This window comes from Globicephala melas, chromosome 12 (genome assembly GCF_963455315.2).
Source record: "Globicephala melas chromosome 12, mGloMel1.2, whole genome shotgun sequence".
Lineage (NCBI taxonomy): Eukaryota > Metazoa > Chordata > Mammalia > Artiodactyla > Delphinidae > Globicephala > Globicephala melas.
This window is the reverse complement of record NC_083325.1, coordinates 65,662,596-65,684,672: the sequence shown is the minus strand read 5'-3', so window position 1 is coordinate 65,684,672 and position 22,077 is coordinate 65,662,596. Positions and strand designations below refer to the sequence as shown.

The window sequence follows — 22,077 nt, the reverse complement described above, 5'->3', positions numbered from 1 at the left end:
TTGGTATCTAGAAAGCAAAAGCATGCTATTTCTTGAACACCTGAGGCTCCAACCTTCTGGCCTCGTATTTCCCAGCTTCTCACAGCAGCCACATCTGGCCCACAAGGCAACACCATCCCCGCCACCTTCTCCAGGAACTGCCTTAGATGGGAAAACAGCACAGCGTCCGGCGCAGGCACCAGCACACACAGAAATGAATGTTCATGAAGGATGAACGTTCATCAGATAATGAGCTGTTTCTGGTCATGCCAGAGTTAAAATTCCCTGGACAGTCTAACATACACCCACCGAGCGTCAGCAGATTATTAGGGCCTCTCTCTAAAATCGATGAATTTTTTTGAGTGGGAGAAATTACCTAATAAATGGGGAATACAATAACAGTGTCATATACATAAGGCATTTGCAATATACAAATATTACAGAAAACAGGCTCTCTTCTAATAGTTTTTGCTATATTTCTAGTACAGCGCAAATACATTTACATGGGCCTGAGGCACTTTATTCAAAGCCTTTACATTTCCAATACCTTCCTCCAAAAGCACCCTCAGGCCTTCAAATTCTTCTGCTTTTCCTAAGCCCTAAGCCCCTGGACTAAATTTAGTTTCTTGGAAATAAGAGACAAATTTGCTGGGTTTTTTTTTTTTAAATTCTGCCAGTTATTGTATAATTCTCCAAGAAGCAAACAAATGATAAGGGAGAGAAAAAATGGAAGCATTTTTCAGGTCCTTTTTTTTAGTGGTACAGGATTTATTGCTAAAATACTGTTTAAATTAAGGCATCAAGCTTGTTACAGGATTTTCAATTAGGAATTAGAGCTTTGCTGAATTTGAGGGTGGGAAACCCCATAAAAAATCAAATCAACGTTGAAAATTCAAACTTAAATCTTTATTTGAGCTATTAATAGAAACAGCCCTTCTTGAAACTAAGGGAAAAAATCCAACTGATTTTCTTAAACCTGGAGTGCAGCTTGGCTTCTCCATATCACTTGGATTGTGACGGAGCACAGGTTCCATTTTATTATCAGGCCCACTTTGGAGATCCCATGCCGGGTGAAGGAGAATGTTCCCTAACACTGAGGAAAGGGGAATAAGGGTCTAGCCCCCCGTGAAGGCAATGGGCTACATGGAATCTACAAGTTGGCAAGTCCCCAGCCCAGGAGCCCTCGCCATAGCCCTCTCTAGACCAATCCCTCCACCATTTCAACTTCTCTAAATATTTTTAGGGGAAGGGAGCCCAGTGCTCTTGCTTTAGAAAATACACTGACCCCCCTCCACCACACTGGGAAGAGCCTTAGGCAGAGGACCCCTGGTTTCAGACATGTCCAAGGCAAGAGCTCTCCCCATGACTGCAGGAGCATCGTCTAGGAAAACCTAGGATACTGAACTCACTCAAAAACCAAAAATGTTTCCCTACAATAGACAAATGTCCCTGGATAATTCCTACTGTTGAGGAAACAATCTCCGCCCTGGCAAATGATTCCTCAACCAACGGTGCTGCAACCATTTGAGGCAACCCCGCAATGATGCCACAACCTTCCATCAGACCCGCCCCACCAGGGTGCACTCTATCCAGCCAGAGGAGCCTCCTCTGCCCCATATGACCTCCCCCAAGGGCAGAGCAGGATTCCCTCTGAAACGGTTTCCCCACAAATTACACCAACCTCCCTGGAGCTCTCCAAAGGCCAGCACCTAGGGATGAGCCATGGAAGTGCTTGGAAAGTAGGTGGGCATCATGCAGCTATTAACATCCCTAACCTCACCCCATCACCCACTAGCGCAGACCCAGGCATCCATGTGACTTGATGGCATGGAAGGAGCACTTGCGTGAGCAGTTGCCAGAATAATCCCATTCCATTCTTGTCCCGATGCTGCCACTTAATAATAGTCTTGTTGTCTTGGGCCAATTGTTTAACCTCATTACTCAATCTCATCTGCATAAAAGTACGATCTGCCTTATTGTTTGCGGTCATTGTGAAGCTTAAATGAGCTAATATATGTGAAATGGAGTTTGTGAATTTGTAAAGCACGATACAAATGCTAGCTATTGTTATTTCACATGAATGCACGTGCTCACACAGGCTTGGTCCACGAGGAACTCAAGAGGAATGAAATCATTCAGCCATATTTACATGGGGCCCACCGAACTACCAAAAAACCCAAGAGACTTGGTATTCTTCATCTAGCTCCCATCCATAGGCTGCCTCAGACTCACATGGAGCCCTTGTAAAAATACTGATTCTACGACCTTCTACCAAATCCACAGAATAATCATCTCTGCAATAAACACAAAAACATGTAAATTAAACGAGCTCTCCAGGTGGTTCTGACATGGAATCAGGTTTGGAAACCCACCGCACTCCTTGGGACCTGACATGCAAATTTCCTGAGTAGATCGGTCATGTGAATACAACTGTTCTAGTGCTAAGAAGGACCTCTCTTTGTCTCTCCATCCCACCCCTCAGGTACATATACACTAAGATACAGAGGGCTGCTCATCCACCAGACACAAAATACACTCACACATATATGAATACACACAACACATATATGTAGACACAAAAAGGCATAATACAGGTGAAAAACAGGAAGAAGAAATCTACTAACAAAAAAGGGTGACCAATAATAAGAATTATCAAGATTTTTAAAGTCTAGAGAATTCATGGTTATAAAGGATACAGAAAATGAGGGAAAAGGAAGATACTAAGACAAAGAGCAAGTGACCGCACAGCACTATGTCCGGACTTCTGACATTAGACCACTGCCCCCGCGCCATGCCGCTACTCCTTTGTTTGCAATTCTGCCTCAACCAGGAACTTGTGAGAGCCGCCCCCACCAAACGTCAGGGGCACAGTGTACTCATCACAGCCGCCCCCAAACCTAGCACAGAGCCTGGCCTGTGGCTGCATTCGATCAATGTGTGCTCAGCGCTCGCCAGGATGAGAAGAGGCCGGAAAAGAAGACGGAAAAAGTGCACAAAGAAGGAAACAGACCTCTTGTCCCGGCTCCCTGGTGTAGACTAGAATAAGCAAGCTTAAGGTAATGAGGTTCAACGCAAAACAGAGAGAGTTCATGCCCCCATGGGCATCATTAACCTCACAAGGAGAAGAATCACCCAGGGAAAAAGACGAAAAGCTCTCCAGATCTACGAGCTCTCCAGATCTCACCCACCTCAGACCTCTTTAGGTCTGAGGTGAGTGAGAAAATTGATCCAGTGGGATGAAGGCTGTTTGAAATCATCAGTCTGACCTCATCACTCCCCTGCTTAGTACACCTCCAAGGTTCCCTGGTACCCACAAGGTCCTACCCAACAGGACCGTTACACATCTTCCCAACCTCATCCCTGCCATTGGCCACATGCTTTGACACCAAACTCACCCAGTGTGCTGTGTAATTCCTCTCAGCCTGTTTGGTGCAATTAACCTCTACCTGGAATGCCCTCCCTACCTACTGGCAAACCTACTGTTCATCCTTCTCAGTTCAGTTCCCTTATGTTCTCTTCCTCCTCCAGGAAGTCCCCAGGCTCCCATGATGCCCAGTGCACTGAGCCATTGTAGCCCTCAGCACACTGTATGGTCCTGGTCTATTCCTGAGCAGATCCCCCTACTGCAGAGAACCAGTTCTGCATCTCTGAACCCACAGTACCTAGCACACTGCCTGGCACATGGCAGATCATCAATAAATGATTGTGGAATTCAATAGAGCATTGGCAAGATTCCAAAACATAAATGACCAGAGACTTAGTTAAAAGGCAATCTCAAAGGCAACTCGATACAGTGGAAAGATCCTGAATATCAGAGGTCTGAGTTCAAACCAGTAGTGTCCTAAGGCAAGGTACTTAAAGACTGAACCGGTTTCCTAATCTACGGAATAAGGAGAATCCTACCCAACTCATACAACTACTTATAAAGAAGCACCCACTATGTACCTTGCACCTAGTAGGTGCTCTGCACTATACTTACTGGGAGCCTCCCCTCTCTCCCCCTTCCCCCATTATTTTCTGTCTCCAGCTTGGGACCGTAAATCTTCTCCAAGGGCTTTTTCGCGGTCGCTGGAGGACCTCTCTGGACCCAGTTCATAAACGGGTTCCTGACTGGTCAGGAAACCCCCTGAGGCCTCCTTTTTCTGTGTCCTACAGCCAGGTCTGTGGAAGAGGAGACCGAGGAATAGGGGCTCTGAATAAAGGTAAGACGGAGGCTTGCGGCTCTGCTCGTATGAACCGACTGGGCAGGAGTTGGAAAAGCCACTTGGATTCTCATTTCCCCAACTCCCCACCAATACCAAGGCGTCTGTTTTTACAGGCTCTTTAGTGATGTTCAGGGCACATTCAATTCAACTTCCAATGCAGCTGGAGGGATCGAGGAAAATTACAAAGCAGGGGTGGCGAAAGGAAGCAACCGCCCGGGAGGCTGCAGAGCGCTCTCCCGCGCCGCACAAGCGCGCGCGGCGCACCCTCGGTCTCCGGCCTCCCCCGGTCGGGCCTGGCAGCTGAGGCAAGGAAGGAGATCAGCGCGACCGCCCGATTTCTCGCGGGCGCCAGCACCTGCCGGCCCTGCCACCCGACCCCACCACCGGCGACTCTCTCGCGGCGTCCACGGACGGCCACCCCCTGGGCTGCTCGACCGTAGTGCCCCCGCCGCCCAGGGACCCCGGCGCGCTGCCCAAGTTGAGAGCCCCCCTCTGCCCGCCAGCGCGCCCACCATCCACACCCACTCCCACTCCCACTTACACACGGCGCGGGGCCGGGGATGCCCCTGAGCTTTTTGAAATCCAGAAACATCACACTGTAGCCGCATCCGGCGCCCGGTTACCTGCTCGCAGCACCCAGACCCCAGCCCTGGCTTCCCGGGAGCCCGCAAACCCGGCGCGCGAGCTGCGCGCCCTCCTGCCAACCACTGCCCCGCGCCCGGCGCGCCGCCAAACTGGTACCTTGGGGGTCTGCACTTCAGGTCCCGCCGGCACCTCCAACTTCTTCTTGGTTACCCAGAAGAACAGCAGCACGGTGATCCAGAGAACCCCGAAGATCGGCAGCACCAGGCGGCGAGTCAGACGCCGCATGGTCCCTCTTGCCTTCTCCTCTCGGCGGCGCTGCGCCCGTGGGGCACCCCCTGGCGGTCAGGGGTCGGCGGGGCAGGAGTCCTCAGAGCGCCCTGCTCCCGAGAGCGCTAGCCCCGGGATCCGGGTGGAGGGCCGGTGGGATCCTACCAGGCGCCCCGCCCGCTTGGGAGAGAAGAGAGCAGGGGTGGTGGCCACACGGTGCCTCGAGGCGCGGCAGGGAAGGGCCGAGGGGCAGCCAAGCTGGACGCCCGCTCCAGCCGGAGAAGCGCGGTGGCCGCAGAGATGGTTCCCGCGCCGCCGCCGTTGCCGCCGCCTCGGCAGCCGCCGCGAGGGAAACTGACTCGAGCTGTGGGGAGGGAGGAATCCGAGGCTGTGCCCGGCACCCCGGGAGGAACACGACGGGGGAGGAACAGCGAAGGGGGAGGGAGGGCCGACAGACAGACCGACTCCGAGGGAGCCCGGGCAGGAGCAAACGGGGCTCTGAGAGGGGGCGCTACCGCCGCCCGCCCACCGAGGCGCCGGGTGCTGTTCTGGGGTCGCCCACGGCGAGCCCTGGGCGCAGCTCCCGGGCCATACTGGGATGGGGCGGGGCGGGAAAGGTGCGTCCCCGAGACCCGCCACCCCCAGCTGCGAGCTGGGATCCAAGAGCCAGCCGGCGCCAGGAGGAGCTGTGCTTGGGAGGACTTTCCGGCTCGCCGCCGGGGTCTGCACGTGGCGCTCACAGCCCGGTCCCGCCCTTTGGGCTCCCGCCCTATGGGAGCTGACGCTGAGACCTTGGGCCGCTGGCGGGGCTACTGCCCCACCCGCAAGCCACGCTCCTGGCCGCTCAGGGCCAAGGCAGAGTTCAGCCAGCTCCCCAGGGTGCTTCTCTGCCTGCCTGCAGCTGCCTGACAACTTTTTCTGCTTAATGGAACGCTGAGTTGGTCTAAATTTAACTTTAAAGAAATCCTTTTAAAAATTAAGGTGTAATTATCTCCCGTAAGGCTTTTCTCTCCCTATAAGGACCAGGGCTCTGTGCTTGCAGAAAGGGGGTTGGGGATGGAGTCCAAAGCTGGGTCAACCACATGGGGTTCTTGGAAAGCGGTTTTGGGGCAGGGGGGTACTGAGCACAGAGGGTTATCTTTCAAAAACCCCTTTCCACAAATGCCTTCTGGAAGTGCATCCTCCTTCCTCCTGAAGATTAAAACTACTTGAGTCCAGAGGCAGAGCAAAGTGTGAATTGGATTCCCGTGTGGGTCTCAGCTAGGCTGGAATGATGGTGATATCACTGGACTAGGGGTTCCTGGCCCGGGTCAGCCACACTAGCTGTGTGAATCTTGGGGAAGTCCTTTACCTTCCCGGAGCCTTAGATTCCTCATCTGTAATATGGGGATGATACTACCTCCTCTGAAAAGTGAATGAATAGTTGTGAAAGCTAAATGCAAGGTGCTGGTGTTACCTGATCATCTCATCCCTCAAAGAGGGAAAGAAAGAAACCTTGCTCTCCCTGGGGAACAGCGCCCTATCATGTCTGCCGCCTGAGTTGGAGAGATGCTCAGCTCATCAAGTTGCCTGGGGAGGTGAAAGCTGCATCTACTACTGCAGCCATCATCCTCCCTGCCTCTCCCTACAGAGCTCAGCATGGGGAGGTAGCGCAGGTGTAAAGCACGGCTCCAGAATTCACTCTCCAGTAAGATGGAGTCAGCAAAAAGTGCAGTCAGAAATGGAGGAATCTGCTGAAAACCCCTGTGTTTGGTACCTTGTCTTTCAGTCACAGGGCAGTCCTTTCTCGTAGCCCCAGAGTGTTCTCGGCCAGGCTATAGATGAGAAGTTTTTGGTTGGGAACAAAGGTGGAAATCAAACAGCCCAGAAAAGCTGAGCACTCTTGCCGGCCCATCTCAAGATTCAGCTGAGCTCTCAGACCATCCCACAGAACCCTGGGGATGGTCTAGGATCTGCCTTTATTAGAACTCTGAAAGGTTGAGGTAGGCTTCCCAGCCACTGCTTTGGCTGGGCAAAGGTCCAGGTAGATCATGGTCATGGGAGGGGTGGGGGCAGCAGCAAGAGAACCCCTCTCTGCAGCATCTTGAGCTTCCTGGATCCTTGCAGGAGCCTTACCCTGGACCTGCAGGCTGGGGCCTGCAAAGTGCTCTGCAGCAGGCTGTGCAGGGGAGCCCCAGGCAAGCCGCTGAGGCGCTGTCAGCTCCAGGCAGGAGCTGCAGCCCCATAGTCCACTGCTCAGCGCTTTGTGATGCTGCTTCTGAGTACCAGATGGCGAACAGTTACACAGCACCACCGCCGAGCTTTAGAGATGGTGCAGCACCACACCACCTGCTGCGGAGGTGTAAGGTGCTTTGTGCTATTTGGCACCTGGGGAAACTGAGGCCTTGGATCTCCCACGGCAGCTCCCTGCAGGGCCTGTGGTGCCTGGGGCAGCAGGGACTGCCTTCCAAGATGCTTGCTTCTTGATTACTATTTTGTCCTCCATTCAAGTGCAGAAGATTCCCTGGGCCTATGAGAGCTGTGAAGGGAATCCAGTTTCGCCAAGTGTCATGACCTGATCCAGCCAAAAGGCATATTATTCTGGGTTGTCAAGCCAGTCACTGTCATTAGGGTTGAAACTGATTTCAGTTGGGACTTCAAACATCTGGAAGCCAGGTGAGTCTCTATGCAGGGTCCAGCCCTGTAAGTCTCTCCCAGCCTATTCAGGGGTCCCCCGGCTATTTAAAACTTTAATATCCACCTTAAGTAATGCAGAGCACAGTTAAGCCCAGTGGGGGATTAGCTATCATTGGTGATTAATCCAAGTTACTTTTTTCTCATCACAGCCTATATGGGGAGGAAAAGCTCCTAGCAAAAGATTTAACACGGCAGGAAAATAAGAAAAATAAGAACATTCTGAATTAGTACTATCCTGGTGCCCTAAAATGGATCGACCTCTGGTCTCTACAGTCTGGAGCAAATTCCTGATTTCTCGGGGTCTGTTTCCCCATTCCTAACGTCATACCCTCTCAAAGGCCTTCCAGCTCACACGTATGGGGTTGTAGCCTTCCTCGTCCCTGAATTGGGACTCTTTTTGGCCACTCCTGTCGTTGGCAAGTTCTCTCCTAGCAGCCGAAGTCAATAGAGAGCGAATTGGGTATTGGAGCAGATGTGAGTCATTCGTGTTAGTATAAAAACTGTAGAATAAAACCCATTATGGGCCCGGAAAGCTGTGTAAAGCGGCACATGGAGCCAATGTAAGCCGGGAATGGGAGGAAGCTGTGAAGTCCGGTGCATATGCTCTCCGGTGCCTTTTGCTGTGGGTTTTCACACTTTGCTTCTGGTTGCCTTTAGCTGTCCCCCTGTCACTCTCACTCAGCTCACTGCAGAGGCTGCAGCCTTTTGTTCCTTTCGGATCTGATCCCCCATATCCCTGCTCTCTGCCCACTGCATGACTTCAGTGAGAGTGTGTGTGTGCATGTGTGTCTTCCATCTGCATGCTTATTAGACCTGCCACCACCAGTGAGATGCCCTCTGTGCCCAGCCTAATGAGACTGTACCCACAGAGGCCCGGCAGCTTCCTGGTGAGGGCTTTACCCCTTCTGGGCCGCAGGGAAATGTAACTGAGAGCAGGGCAGACTGGAGCACGGCGATGAGCTGAGACACATGCATACGGGCCCAGCACTGGAAAGGGTCTCCAGCAGCAAAAGGGGCAGCAGCAGGAATCAGAGATGTCTGTCTTTATTCCACAGTCATACAGACACAGGTCTTTGGGCCTGATCCTGCAGCCTGCTTTATTCAAGTTCTTTATTCACCTGTAAATAATACATCAGCTCCCTTTCTCTCTGTGTTCCTCCCCTCTTTCCTTGCCACTGTAGACTCTGTCAAACTGTATGTCCCGAGTCTCCTGCGAGGCCTTTTTATAAAGTGAGTGATAGAATAGTTTAGGCTGTGTGGTAAATGAGAATGAGCTGTTACCAACCTTCTTACTTCCTCTCTCTGCCACACTGGTGCATCTTTGTCAAAAGAATAAAGCCAGCCGCCGACTTTTCCTCTTATCTTCGCCACGTAGATGGATGGCTTTATCTAAGGGATCTGAGACTCAGCTTTCTGGATCTTTCTCCATCCATTAAACACCTCCTTTCACCATCCTACTACCCTCAACCCCGCCTCCCTTTTTTTTTCTTATGTACCACGGTATAATTTGCTTCCTGGAAAGGGATTTATATCTTTGCATTTCAAAAGCCTGCTCCTTTCTTTCATTATTTGACGTGCCCCCAAACTTTCTTTGTTCCTCACCCAAATGCCAAGTATAAAACTCACCATTGCTGCAATGATATGCCTTTGCTGGTTGTGAAAATGGTTTGATCTTCAGTGATGGTGTCCTGCAGTGACCTGAGCCATGGACCACCTCTCCCACATAGAAAATGTAAAGTTCTAGCAGCATGAAGGGATGACCCAATTAGCTTAAAGAAAAGGAGAGGAATATTCTTTAACTTGAATTACGTGGCAGGAAAGAGGGAAGCAGGGGCAGAAGAAGAAATGGAGGGATCCGAAGACAGATATCATTCATTCCCCAGGACCCAGAGTTCACACAGCCACGTCTCATCACCACCTGCATCATCTGTGACAAATCAAAGACAGTCCTTCTTGGCAGGCTTAAGTTTAGAGGCATCAGTGAAAGGTAGAAGGGGGCTGGAGAGCTCAAATCCTGGAAGGAATGGAAACAGGGTGAGTCCTCTCCAATCTGGCAGGAATTTCAACAGGAGAGGAGCCACGCATGCCCAGGGGTGGAAGTGGGACAAATCTGGTTCCCAGGACAAGCTGCTATGGCCAGTAGCAGATTTTGTGATCAAGTCATTAGTGGGTGTTGCACATTGAGCAGGGTGACTACATGCCCAGTTTGCAGTCCTGGTTTATTCCTATTTTCCTGGCATAATTATTAATAGTGCCCCCTTTCACTTTCAAGAAATTCATATTTTAGGCAATAAATTAGATGGCCACTGTAATGGACAGGAGGACTCCAGTGATGTCGCTAAAAAAAGATTGATGTCCTTAGGTGACAAAAGGGTCTTTGCTGTTCCAGTTCTTCTGTGGGTGTGCTGAGTGTGGGATAGCCTAAATGTTCCTGTGGGGCACAATTCTGAGTGAACGATAATCAAAACATTTGTTCAAAGGAGAGACAATGTAGACAAATCGCACTGGCTTTAAATGGGAAATCATTGTGTTGCCCGTATCAGTCAAAGGCTGTCTGATTCTATCCACCCAACTGAAGGAACTTTAACCACCTAGCAGCTCACACATCTCAGGAAGCAGCCAGGCTCCTGGCACAGATGTCTCTTCAAAGGTCAGGAGGTTCCTGACATCAGACTCTTAAATTATCCCTCCAACCCTCTCTTCCTCTACCCACGTAACTCCGTGGGCCATGAATGAGTGAAATGGTATGAGATCAATGAAAACAATGAAACTGACATTCAACCTTCTTGTTGAGGACACAGCGGGAAGGGGCTGGGTCCATGTCGGACTCACAAGGAAGCAGATCATTGCCAATGAAGATGAAGCGGTACCAGAGTTTCCCAACTTTTCAAAAGAAACACAAGTCCAACTTCGTGATATCGCCTGGATTTTAACTGTTGTTAACTAATTCAATTCCCACCCCCTCTCCGAAAAACTAGGTGGGCTAAACTAAACAGGTCTGCAGACTGGATCCAGCCTCCTGCTCGCCAGTTTACAACCGGTACTTCAGCCACAAATGCTTCAATAAGCACTATTTCCTGTTTACCATCAGTCTACTAACTTAGAACAGATACACCCAGCCAAGACAAAGGGGAAATAGTGGAGCAGACTCTATTAGAGTCAGAAGGGGCCTTGGAGAGCATCTAGTTCAATGCTTCTTAGTTTGTAATTGAGGAAAGTAGAGCTCAGAGAAGCTACCTGATCTATTTCCAGCAACACAAGTTCATCAGTAGAGCTTGCATTATAACGCATCTACCCCGAACCCCCAATTCTCCCAAGTGACACCCCTCACTAGGTTCAATAGACCAAGTGAAACAGGGAACGGAGACATTTTGGGGGCTAACAAGCCCAGAAGTTTCCAGGTAATCAGCAATCAACAGAGACATTGTAGGCACAGATTCTGGGCAATTTGCTGCGAGTAATATAAATAAATACAAGCCTGTTCCCAACTCTTCAAGAAAGTGTAAGCTGGTGATTAGGATGCCGGTTGAGCGCCCAAAGATCTGGTTCATCCTTTCTGTTGAGTTTCCATTGAGTAATGATAGGAGTTCCAGGTAGAGGCGCTTCAGTCCACCTGAGAACGAGCTACATTGCAACAGGAAAGTCGTTTTTGTAGCCATACTGCTCACCTGTCTTCAGTTTCCCTCATTAAGTGCTGTACAAATATTAATTAAACAGAGGTTATTTGAAAAGTTCTTTTAGCATTTGAACTCAGCTGGGCTGCATCAGAGGATGATATTAAAATCATCCCCCTGCTGGCAGAACATTGTTCTTTTCAAATAAAAATTCTTTCCCTTTTGCAGTCCCCTCTACACCACAGGCAATTTATTTCGCCCATCCTCTGGCTGTTTCACCCTTGGTGTCATCATTTTCATGAGACAACTGAAAATAATATTTCTCTTGTGCTCCAAAGAGCCAAATTCCTTTTTTCTGGCTTGATCCGAAGAAGGAGGGTTTGCGCGGTAATAGAAAAAGACACCTGATGCACAGGCCAAGCACAAATCCTCTGGGAGAAATAATGCATCTCTTGGGGAAAAGAAATAGCTCATACTTATGAGGTAGCAGATTTTCAATTTATAATGGTTTTCCATTTCCTTTGATTGCCAGGATAACTGCATTCCAGAAAGTTTGGGCTTTTTGTATGTAAGGCAGACCTGCCTCTGGGATCTGGAAGGTAGATTCAAAAGTGATGAGTGATAAATAAGCATCCGTCCCCATCCCCCTGCACCACCATCCCAGGGATTTGAAGCAATGCAGATCAAAGGGTTAAAATCCATTACCCAGAGAGATGGCGAAGTTCCTCTCAGTGATTTCTTCCCTCAACACTGCTCTCAGGCCTGAATTCCAAATTGAGTTCCTTAATAACTATTAAAGATCTTTTTAATTAAACCGGGCATCCTCTTCCTTGGCAAACTTTTCTTGATGACATCTCTGGTTAATTCAAGGTTTAAGCTGCAAAGACGTATTACATAAGAACACGGGAAGCTGCTTTGTGGCGTGCTGATGAAGGGCACTGCTGGTTCTTGCTTCAAGAAACCAGGGCGGCACCAAAGGGCAGCTCCTGGCTTCCTTTATGGGGGTGTAGGAAGTCCCAGAAAATGTTCGTAATAAAGGTAGTTGGGTGAGGGGGGAGTGCTCACTTTTCTGTTTCCCAAGGTTCAGTTTCTCCTTTCAGGCATTCCGGGTAAGGGTGCATCAAGTGTTTTTCATTAAAAGCATGAGTCATTTGGATCATAATTCACTGATACTAACAAGACATTTGTACCTTTTCATCCAAAATTCCTGAGGTAGGAATACACTTGGAGGTCAGAGAACGACGAACAAAGGCCTCTTTTCACCCATCAACAAAATGCAGTCACCTCTACAATAGAATGTAGCAGGTTTTCATGAGAAGGGAAAAAAAATCGTATATGGGTTTGCAATAGTAAATTGCTCTGATCCATTCACCTTCTTTGTCCTGGTTCCCTTTTTTCATTTTTTTTCCACCAGGACCCCTATTTTAAAATGACAGAACAGAGTAAGGTGTGTAGGATATCTTTAAGGAACAGAACTTTCTTTCTGCAAAGTTAAATAGCTCTTCAGTTGGGAATCAAACCTATGACCTTGGCTTTGTGGTCACTGTGGTCTAAAATATGGGTCTCAAACCTAGATGTGCATTAGAATTACCTCCGATGTACATTAGAATTATATCTGTTAAATCAGATGCCTGTGTCTTGTCCTAAGCCTGCTGAAATTCTGTGGGTGATGTTTCTAGGCACCTAAGTTTGGGAACCACTGGACTAGTCAATATCTTCAAATTGAGTCAGTATCACCTCTTAGGTCTTCCTGGAAATGTTGAAGATGGTTTATTATTTCAATACTTTGGTCTTATAGATGACTCAGACAAGCAAAATAGAGCAACGGGAAATAGAACCTCACCAGTACTGCTGAGGAAAAGTGATTCCAATTCTAACAAGACACCAAGCAGGGAATTTAAAAGATTTTTTCACTCACACATTGTCATTGGTCAGTGGCTCACAGCTCCACGTCAGTGGGCTCAAACCATTAGAGAGAATCAGGATCACCTGGAAAACTTGTCTTACTAGTCATTTTACTATAAACATTTTTAAACACACAGGAAGTTAGGATGATAGTCTACTCAACAGCCAGGCGTATAAGATACCTCCCACCAAGATTCAAAAATTAACATTTTGCCATATATGTGTGTACACACATAAGCATGCATCTGTAATTGCTGAACCATTAAAAAGTAAATTACAGACATGATACGAACACCTAAACAATAACCCAGAAACACTTCATCACCAAGTCCCCGAAATTAATGGCATCCTGGGCATAACCACGACACCGTGATCACACCTAACTGAATTAAAAATAACTTCCTAAGATCATACAACACTCAGTCTATAACCAAGTTTCTAGGGAACTTCAAAACACAGAACAAAACTAAAAAGCAAACCTTGCTGGCCAGATTTCCAAAAATGTTTATTCAGCTAGGTGATGATCATTGACTGACTAATTAAGAATGTTTGTCTTGCCAATAACTGAAATGCAGTTCACTCTTTGTACCTGAAAATTGCTTGGTGATTTGCATGGCACTTAACAGTCATTATTTCATGTGATGCTCTTAGCAGTGCTACTCTAAGGTAGATAGGAGCCATGAGGCAACTGGGACCAAGAATTGTTGTCACCTGCCCAGGTCCTGTGGGTAAATCTCAGTGGCAGCTTGAATTCCAAATCTGGGGTAAGGGACAAAGCACTGCCTTGAGTCTGGAACTGGGAATCCTGGCTCTCCCTCTGCTTCTAACCCTGCCTATGGGACTTGAAGCATTAGACCAAGTTTCTCTGGTCTTCGATGTCTTCACCTGTAAAGTGAGGAACTCAGTTGATTGTCTCTAAGATCCTTTCCACTTCAGTCTCTCTTGGATTCAATGCATTTCTTATCCCTCCTCCTTAATCCTTTACTCATCTCCATTTGGTTCTGCAGCCAATGTGTACAGGGTTTTATTGAGTCATAGGGAAATACCCACTGATAAAATGTTGATGAGAAGAGATATATTTGACAGAAGTCTTCCTGCTTGCTATGGCCAAGCATGTCCAGGTCCCTTAAACTCAAGGAGGGTGTGAACCAATATTGAGAAATTCCTTCACTAAGTCACATGGGACAGGGGATGTGTGAGGATGACTCTCTTTCTTCTGCCTGAACCGGGAAGGTGGCCCTCTGGAGAGAAGCCAGTGGGCCAGGGTGCCAAACATTTGCCTCTGATGCTGGTTGCCTTAAAGCAACACATGTTAGAGAAAAGGGTGAATCTCTACAGAGGTGCAGGAGCCCATGTCCCCTCTTCCTCACTCCTTGAAAAGAAAACTGCGAAACTCTAAGAACACATTCCTGGCAAAGTCCACAGCTTCTAAACAGAAAGGATAGGTTCAACTAGAGACCACCCCTGTTTCATTAACAAGTGACCCCATCTTCCCTACCCTTCCCTGTATAACGAAGGCTCCAGCTGCCTTAAACCCCTGCCCGGTTCACCCACATCCCCCGGAACTGTTCCACGCAGACCTATGGTCTGACAGGTAAGGACCAGAACTATTTAAAATTCGTCACTTGGAGGAGACTTTAATTTTATATGGATTGTGTGAATTTTTTACAACCAGACATATTCATGCATTGCTTATGTAATTAAAAATAAATAATTAAAATCTTTGACAGCTGATGGGTTTTTCTCTTTGGTCTCTCAAAGACAAAGCAATCCCCAGGGTGCAGGAAAAGGCTCTGAGGTTTTCACGGGTGTGAGTGTGTGTGTGCGTGTGAGTGTGTGTGTGTGCGTGTGTGTGTGTGTGTGTGAGTTGAAGTGGGAGGAGATGGTATGGGCTCATATTTACAGGAACTGAATAGAAATGGTCCGGTGGTGCTCAGACAACAACAGTGATAATGTCTAAGCACTTACATACAGAGCACGGGCACATTAAAGAACAAGATGAAGCTAAGGCTGCGTAACCGTGGCGAAAGCTGGACCAGTGGCGGGAGGCGGGAGAGAAGGATGTAAAGAACCAGTTCCTCTAATTCTGTCTCTTTCCCTCAGCCTCTCATGACCTCTCTCGGAGTATCCTCTGCTCTTTACCCTCAGTGCTGCCAGACCCGTCCAGTTGGGAGGCGTGTCCTCATAATGTCACTCACATCATCCCCCACCAAGGGTCTGCGCATGCTCCTCCTTCAAAAGTCCGTTTTCCTCATTAGGGAGTTAATCACCACCAGCAGCCCGTCCCAGGGCCCCTCACCTCTGAAGACGCCCTGTCCGCCATGGGAGTCTGATCTGGTGCTACCCCGTCTCAAGCATTCTGTCCACCAACCCTGGATATTGAATTGCCATTTGTTTGCTATGACTTCAATATTTAAGCTTCACCATTTGTGTGTACATGTTAACAGTTTGCTTTAATGCAGCAATTCTTTGCTTTTAAAAAAGCAGCTGGTCCTTGTCCTTTAGGGAAGGAACTCATCCCAGCAGTCAGGGTGACTGCCCTGAAGTCATAGAAGCCATCAGCCTCACAGAGGAGAGTTAAAATCAAGAGCTTCTCTCAAGAAGGAGTCACACACTCTAGGAATGAGCCCTCGTCGTGGAAAGTCAGACGGGGAAGTGACCTGCACGCTCAGCTGGCCGATGCCCTGGTCCTCAGAGGGTCTCTGGGTGACCTGGTTTTAGTGACACAACCCTACCTCCTGGAATCACCTGAGGTGGACAGCATCCCTCAAAACCATGGGACTAGAAAGGACAAGTTTTAAAACCTCAAGACTGAGTAAAAGGCATTCAGAACAATGAAGGCAAAGAGGGTCGGGTCAGCCTACACCTGGGGGACGTGAGCACAGCTGCTGTCAAGCCAGCTTGCCTTAGCAGCTAAGCACACAGACACCGGAGTCAGAGGCCTCGGTTCTAAGCCCACCTTTGCCATCAGCTGCAGACTTTTGTCAAGCCACTGAATCCCTCTGTCCCCCAATTGTCCCAGCTTGGAGTTGGTCACACAGACCTCTGGTTGTAGTCTGGGATCTGCTGCTTCTTAATTGTGTCATGTGGGCATGTTATATAGCCTTTCTGAGCACCAGTGTTACCATCTGGAAAAAAAGTGACATTACGAATATCTCCTTGCAGGGTTGTTGTCAGGATTTAGAAACAACAGATACAAAGCGCCTGGTACAGAAGGTAATCAATATACTAGTCATCCATCACTGCCGCCCACGATCACGTGATGATGGCTCGATAAGCTATCACCTTGAGGGCAAGGACTGTGTCTTTTGACCTTGGCGCCCCTCCTCCACCACTTTGTGACATGATGAAAATACTCAACACTATATTTGTTTGACGAATTTTTTTAAAGCAAGCATCTCCTTCCATCTGATGGACAGAAAGAAGGACTGTGAAGCAGTGGGCTCTGGAAAGAGACGCCAACCCCAGCCCTCACTGGTCATGTCATATTGGCAACTCTGGAGGGCATGTGACTGTGTTTGGCTGCCCCCATCTGAACCCCTTTCCATTTGGGGGAATTCCCTCCCTGATAAGGAGTGGAAGCAGCCTTTCAGAGGAGTTGAAAAACACCAGCACTTCCTTTCCCAGCCTCCCTTGCAGCTGCAGTCCAGATTTATGCTCTCCTGGTCAGACCACTTGGCCAAATTTTTACATGGAAGCTGATGAGACAAGAAAGAAGGGACAGAGGGCAGTGGGAGTCATGACAGCTGAAAAGCTGAATGTCTGGCACAAAAGAGGAATGGGGCTTGCAAAAATAGCAGAAGCAGTCTAGCCGAGTACCTGCACAAAAATGGCAGTGGTGCGTGTCCTGGCATCTAGTCCTCTGTAAGAGTGGCCGTGGTCTGCTCATCAGACCAGTTCTGCAGTGCAACTGTAGGCATACCTCTGGAAGCTTGGCCCTGGTTCTCTGTGAGCTTCCCCAAATCCTTTTAGTATCCTGTTTCTGCTTTACCAGCCAGAGCAATCTTCTGGAGCTTGCAACCCAGAATTTGACTCATCCAGCAAGGTGCTTACTCTCTGCAGTTGTTTCCCCATCTTTACAACAGGGTTAATTCCTTAGGGATAGAAGAAGATACTATACGTTCAGTGTCTGGCATCAGAGTACTCAGCAAATACTATTTCCTTAAACACAAGTCCAAGAGCAGTCAGAACCTCAAGCTACAGTGTTACTTATATTCCTTTTTTTTTTTTTTTTTTTGCGTTACACGGGCCTCTCACTGTTGCGGCCTCTCCCGTTGCGGAGCACAGGCTCCGGACACGCAGGCTCAGCGGCCATGGCTCACGGGCCCAGCCGCTCCGCAGCATGTGAGATCTTCCCGGACCGGGGCACGAACCCGTGTCCCCTGCATCGGCAGGCGGACTCTCAACCACTGCGCCACCAGGGAAGCCCCTATATTCCTTTTTGACATTTGATTACATGTGCATCTTGGGGATCCACACAGTTCTAGAGAGATCCCAGCTTACTGGTTGGTTCTCTAGCTAGAGTGAAAGCAAAAGGCCAGGAATAAACTGTGCCCCAGGTTCACACGCAGGATCATTCAGAGCCATCGAGAGTGATCTGTGTGACCTGTGACTCCAAGATGGGACCAGCTCTTGCCCTCAGTTCAAAGAAATCACAACTAATATCTCCAAGTTTCCCGGAATCCTACAGATGAAATGGGATAATCTTGACATGAATAAATACGCTTTTAATGTTTTCAAGAATATAATTTCTTCCATTTTTAAAATTTGCTAAAACTGGGGATAAGAAACAGTTACATTTATTATCTCTTGTCATCCATTGTGCTCACAGACTGGTTTTCGCTCCTTTGTTAAGGCTCCTGCACCTTCAGAATATTGGCACCAGGTGGAGATAAAGCACCACGTGCTCTGCCTAGGGAGCCTTGACAGAAATTCTAGGTAGCTTGTAACTGCTTTAGACTCACCTTGTGGATTTGCAGATGATTTTGAAATCTGTTAACTACAAGAAAACGAAAGGCACTCAAACTGGCTTAAGCAAAAAGGGGTAATTCATTAGATGTATAGCAGGGTATCTCACAGAACACAAGGACAGTAAGGACAGCCAGATCTCTAAAGAATCCTTCTCTGCATTTCTCTATGACCGCATGAAGCCTTGTCCCTAATCCTCTCAGCCACCCCCTTCATTCTTTCCTCCTAGATAGCTACAGGGATTGTTCCCTTGTTTCACCTTCCCTGTCCCTCTTATCTAAAACAGCAGCCTCTCAACCCCATCAATCTCTATGGCCCCAGTGGCTTTCTTTTCCTTCATAGCACTTATTACTGCCTGAGCGCATAGCGTGTGTTTAATTATTTTACGTCTCTCCTTTGCCTCACTGGAAAGTAGACTCTATGAGGAAAGGGGCTGTGTTTTAGTCACTGTTGTATCACTTGTGTCCAGAAGAGGGTGTGGTGCATAGCAGGTGCTCAGTGAATACCTTTGAATGAGGAAAGAAAGAAAGAAGGAAGGAAGAAAGAGAGAAATAAAGAAAGAAAAGAAAGAAAGAAAGAAAGAAAGAAAGAAAGAAGGAAGGAAGGAAGGAAGAGAAAGAGATAGAGAAAGAAAGAAAGGATGGAAGGAAGAAAGAAAAGCAAGAAAGAAATCAAGAAAGAAAGAAAGAAAGAAAGAAAGAAGGAAGGAAAGAAAGAGAGAGAAAGAAAGAAAGAGAGAGAAAGAAAGGAAGGAAGGAAGGAAGAAAAGCAAGAAAGCAAGAGAAAGAAAGAAAGAAAGAAGGAAGGAAGGAAGAAAGAGAAAGAGAGAAAGAAAGAAGGAAGGAAGGAAGAAAGAGAAAGAGAGAAAGAAAGAAAGGATGGAAGAAAGAAAGAAAAGCAAGAAAGAAATCAAGAAAGAAAGAAAGAAGGAAAGAAAGAGAGAGAAAGAAAGAATGAGAGAGAAAGAAAGGAAGGAAGGAAGGAAGAAAAGCAAGAAAGCAAAAGAAAGAAAGAAAGAAAGAATCCTCCTTGCCCCCACCAGTGTTGTCTTCTGCATCTGAGTGCTCATGGAAGACATGGCTACCTAGCACAGATCTCTGTGACCACCCCCTCCTCACTTAAGCTCCTAGTTATCAACTAATTTAGTTTCTTAGTGAGATTCTTGAAGATAAAAAGAATCTAATTGGCTCTGTCCAACCTACAAATGAGTTCCTTTGGAGTCCACCCTAATTCCAAAGACCTTTGCTTGCAGAATGGGGTTCAAAGCACCAAAAGGCAGCCAGGACTGTGGCCAGAAAGGATTTGCATCCCTATGTCAAAAACCATCATGGGCACAGCCTTGGACAACCAGTCATTGGTTTTCGTGATTACATATACGCACACAAAATTAAATAAAACTCACGTGGATGTGTCCTTCTTCATGAATTCCCAACTGTTTCTACAAAAGCCCTCCTAAGTGAATCTTCTTAGGTGCCCTGATCGGAAGGCTAAACTTTACATGAAACCTGAACCCCAACTCAGCAATTAAGCTTCTCCCTTGATAGATCTTTCATGCTGTGGTTTCCATCTCTCCTAAGAAACCCTTCAACCATTTTTCTGCTGGTCATCCACGTGGTTATGGGCTGAGCTCTTTTCATCCATAACTCTCCCCCATACCAGTTCTCTCCCCATCTTGTCCCAGTTAGCTTTAAAATGGGACAAAACCTGTACTGTGAAACTCCTTGTTTCTTTCTCACCCACCCCTCACAGAGAAGAAAAGCATCTCAACCAGCTTCCTCTTCACTTTATCTAGAGTGGAGTACGATCACTGCAGTATCGATTAATTAACAGATTCCTGGTCTGGTTGCCCTGGCAATGCTCGCCAAAGCGTCAGAACCCTTCTGGAGCAGCATGTCCAGCAGGAAATTAACTATTTTCTTCACACACGTAAGTCAAGTGCACAGAGCACCTGGTGCAGAGATGGGCACCGAGAGGACACACTGTAAGCACTTGCTGACTAGCTGACAGCACCTCGGCCAACGAAGACAGTGCTGGGTCTGCTGCCTTGAACATCTGAAGGCGTTCAGAGCTGGTGGCTGAGACACCATCTAAGGGGAGTAGCAGCCAGTGTGATTGTACAAGAGCATCAGCGTGGTGCTAACACCTTAGAAATAATCTAGAAGAGCAGAGAAAAGGCTATCAGCCCTTTGCCAGGCTAGGCTGCCACTGGACCGGAAGCAGGGGGGGCTAGATTGATTTCTTCTGTACCTGTCGTTTTCACTACCGTCTCTCGAGGCAGCAAAGAAGACTTTCCACATTGAACCTCAGTCTTGGCAGTTCCCCCAGAGCAGGCCATGAGCCCAACTCATGCTAGGTCAGATGTCCAATCAGGAAAGTCTCCCTCACCCAAGTGTGAGTAACAGAGAACGCTAACTGTATAAATAAACACAAGTACCAGCTTTCAGCTTAGTTATAGACAAGCCTGATACCCCCAGTTTGTGTCTTCTGAAGCTATGTTTATGGCTCCAGTCTTTAGGAAAGGTGAGTCCGCCGAGGTTCATCTCAAATTCAGGTTTAAACTGTTTGCTCCATTACATGCCCAATCACTGACTGCTTCTCACATTTCTTTTGAAGATAAAGAACAGAGAGCTTGAGGTTCACTCAAGCTAGCCTACCTGAAGGAGAGTTTATCGAAAAGATACAGAACTCACAGTCACCTGACCCAGTCAAAGAAGAAGCTAATGTCATAAATACAAGCAAGATGATGGAGCTGGGACTGGGCCAGCTGTGGCCCAAATGGCAGTAGGAGACGGATTTGAGAGACATTATGGGGAAAACCACCAAGAGCATGTAATTTGCTGAGAGAGCCAATGCACATACTTAACCTGTATGAGTTAATCTATTTTACATGACAGAGAGAAACTGGTTGAAGAGGAAGGTAATGTTAACTCTAACCAGGAAAGACGTCATAGGGAATGTGGCTCTGAACTGGGGCTTATTGAAAGATGGGTACATTTGGACATGCAGGAATGGAGGAGAATGGGGACTCCAGATGTCCCCTAGGAGTATGTTTCAGGGCTCAGAGGATGGGTCGTCACACTAGTGTACTTTATACATAGCCTTCTAATTACCCAGTGAGGAGTAAAGCCGGAAAAAATAAATCAGGTAATATGGAAAGTGCACAGAGGTATTCATTTAACATTGGCCAATGTGTATCGGGTGTCTCCTCTGTGACAGGCACTGTGATTATACACAAATTGACGTCACACAGGCGCTGCCCTGAAGATGCTTTTGGCCCAAGCTCACCATATTCACAGCCCATGGAACAGTCTCTAAAAGCAGAGTCTGAAGATCACCCGTATCAATGTCACCTGGGCAGCTTGCGCCAAGTGCACGTTCCCAGACTTCTCCCAAGACTGACTGAATCTGACTTTCTGAACTAAGACCCCAGAATCTTCCTTTAAAGCAGATTCACCAGGGAGTGTGTATGCATCTCAAGCATGAGAATGGAGTCGGGGGCAGAGGACAGAATAAGTATTTTCCAAGTGACCGTGCCCCATATGTGACAAGCATTTTACATAGTAGTTCATTTAATCCTCCCAACAACACTACCGTGTTTATATTATTATCTCCATTTTACGGATAAAGAAACCAAAATGCAGAGAGGTTAAAGGTTTTACCTAATGATACAACTCATATGTTTTAAAAAATAGAGGTTCCACGGGTGAAATCTCCTCTTTCACAATAGAAATTTTTTTTAAGTTCACTATAACAGTCAAAAAATTGAGGCAGACCACCACCTTTCAGCTCACCAACAGAATGACATTAGTCCATTTGATGAAAATGTCCAGTGAAGATCTACTGTGATTCTCCCAACAGAGACAAGCAGGTATCGTTCC

General features: G+C 47.7%; 1 protein-coding gene across 4 annotated transcripts in view; it reads right to left on the bottom strand.

Moving 5' to 3' along the window:
* The window catches only part of GALNT14 (polypeptide N-acetylgalactosaminyltransferase 14), a 223,840-nt gene extending 218,229 nt beyond the window's left edge, over window positions 1-5,611 (bottom strand). For 3 of the 4 annotated variants that reach the window (XM_060309623.1, XM_060309624.1, XM_070046883.1), the window contains exon 1: window positions 4,926-5,611. In XM_060309623.1, coding sequence (XP_060165606.1) covers window positions 4,926-5,054 — 129 coding nt within the window. In that variant the 5' untranslated portion in view covers window positions 5,055-5,611. Of the gene's footprint in view, window positions 1-4,725; window positions 4,853-4,925 lie in introns of those variants that run through there. The other variant, XM_060309625.1, reaches the window with a different exon arrangement.
* Between the last annotated feature and the right edge of the window lie 16,466 nt (window positions 5,612-22,077).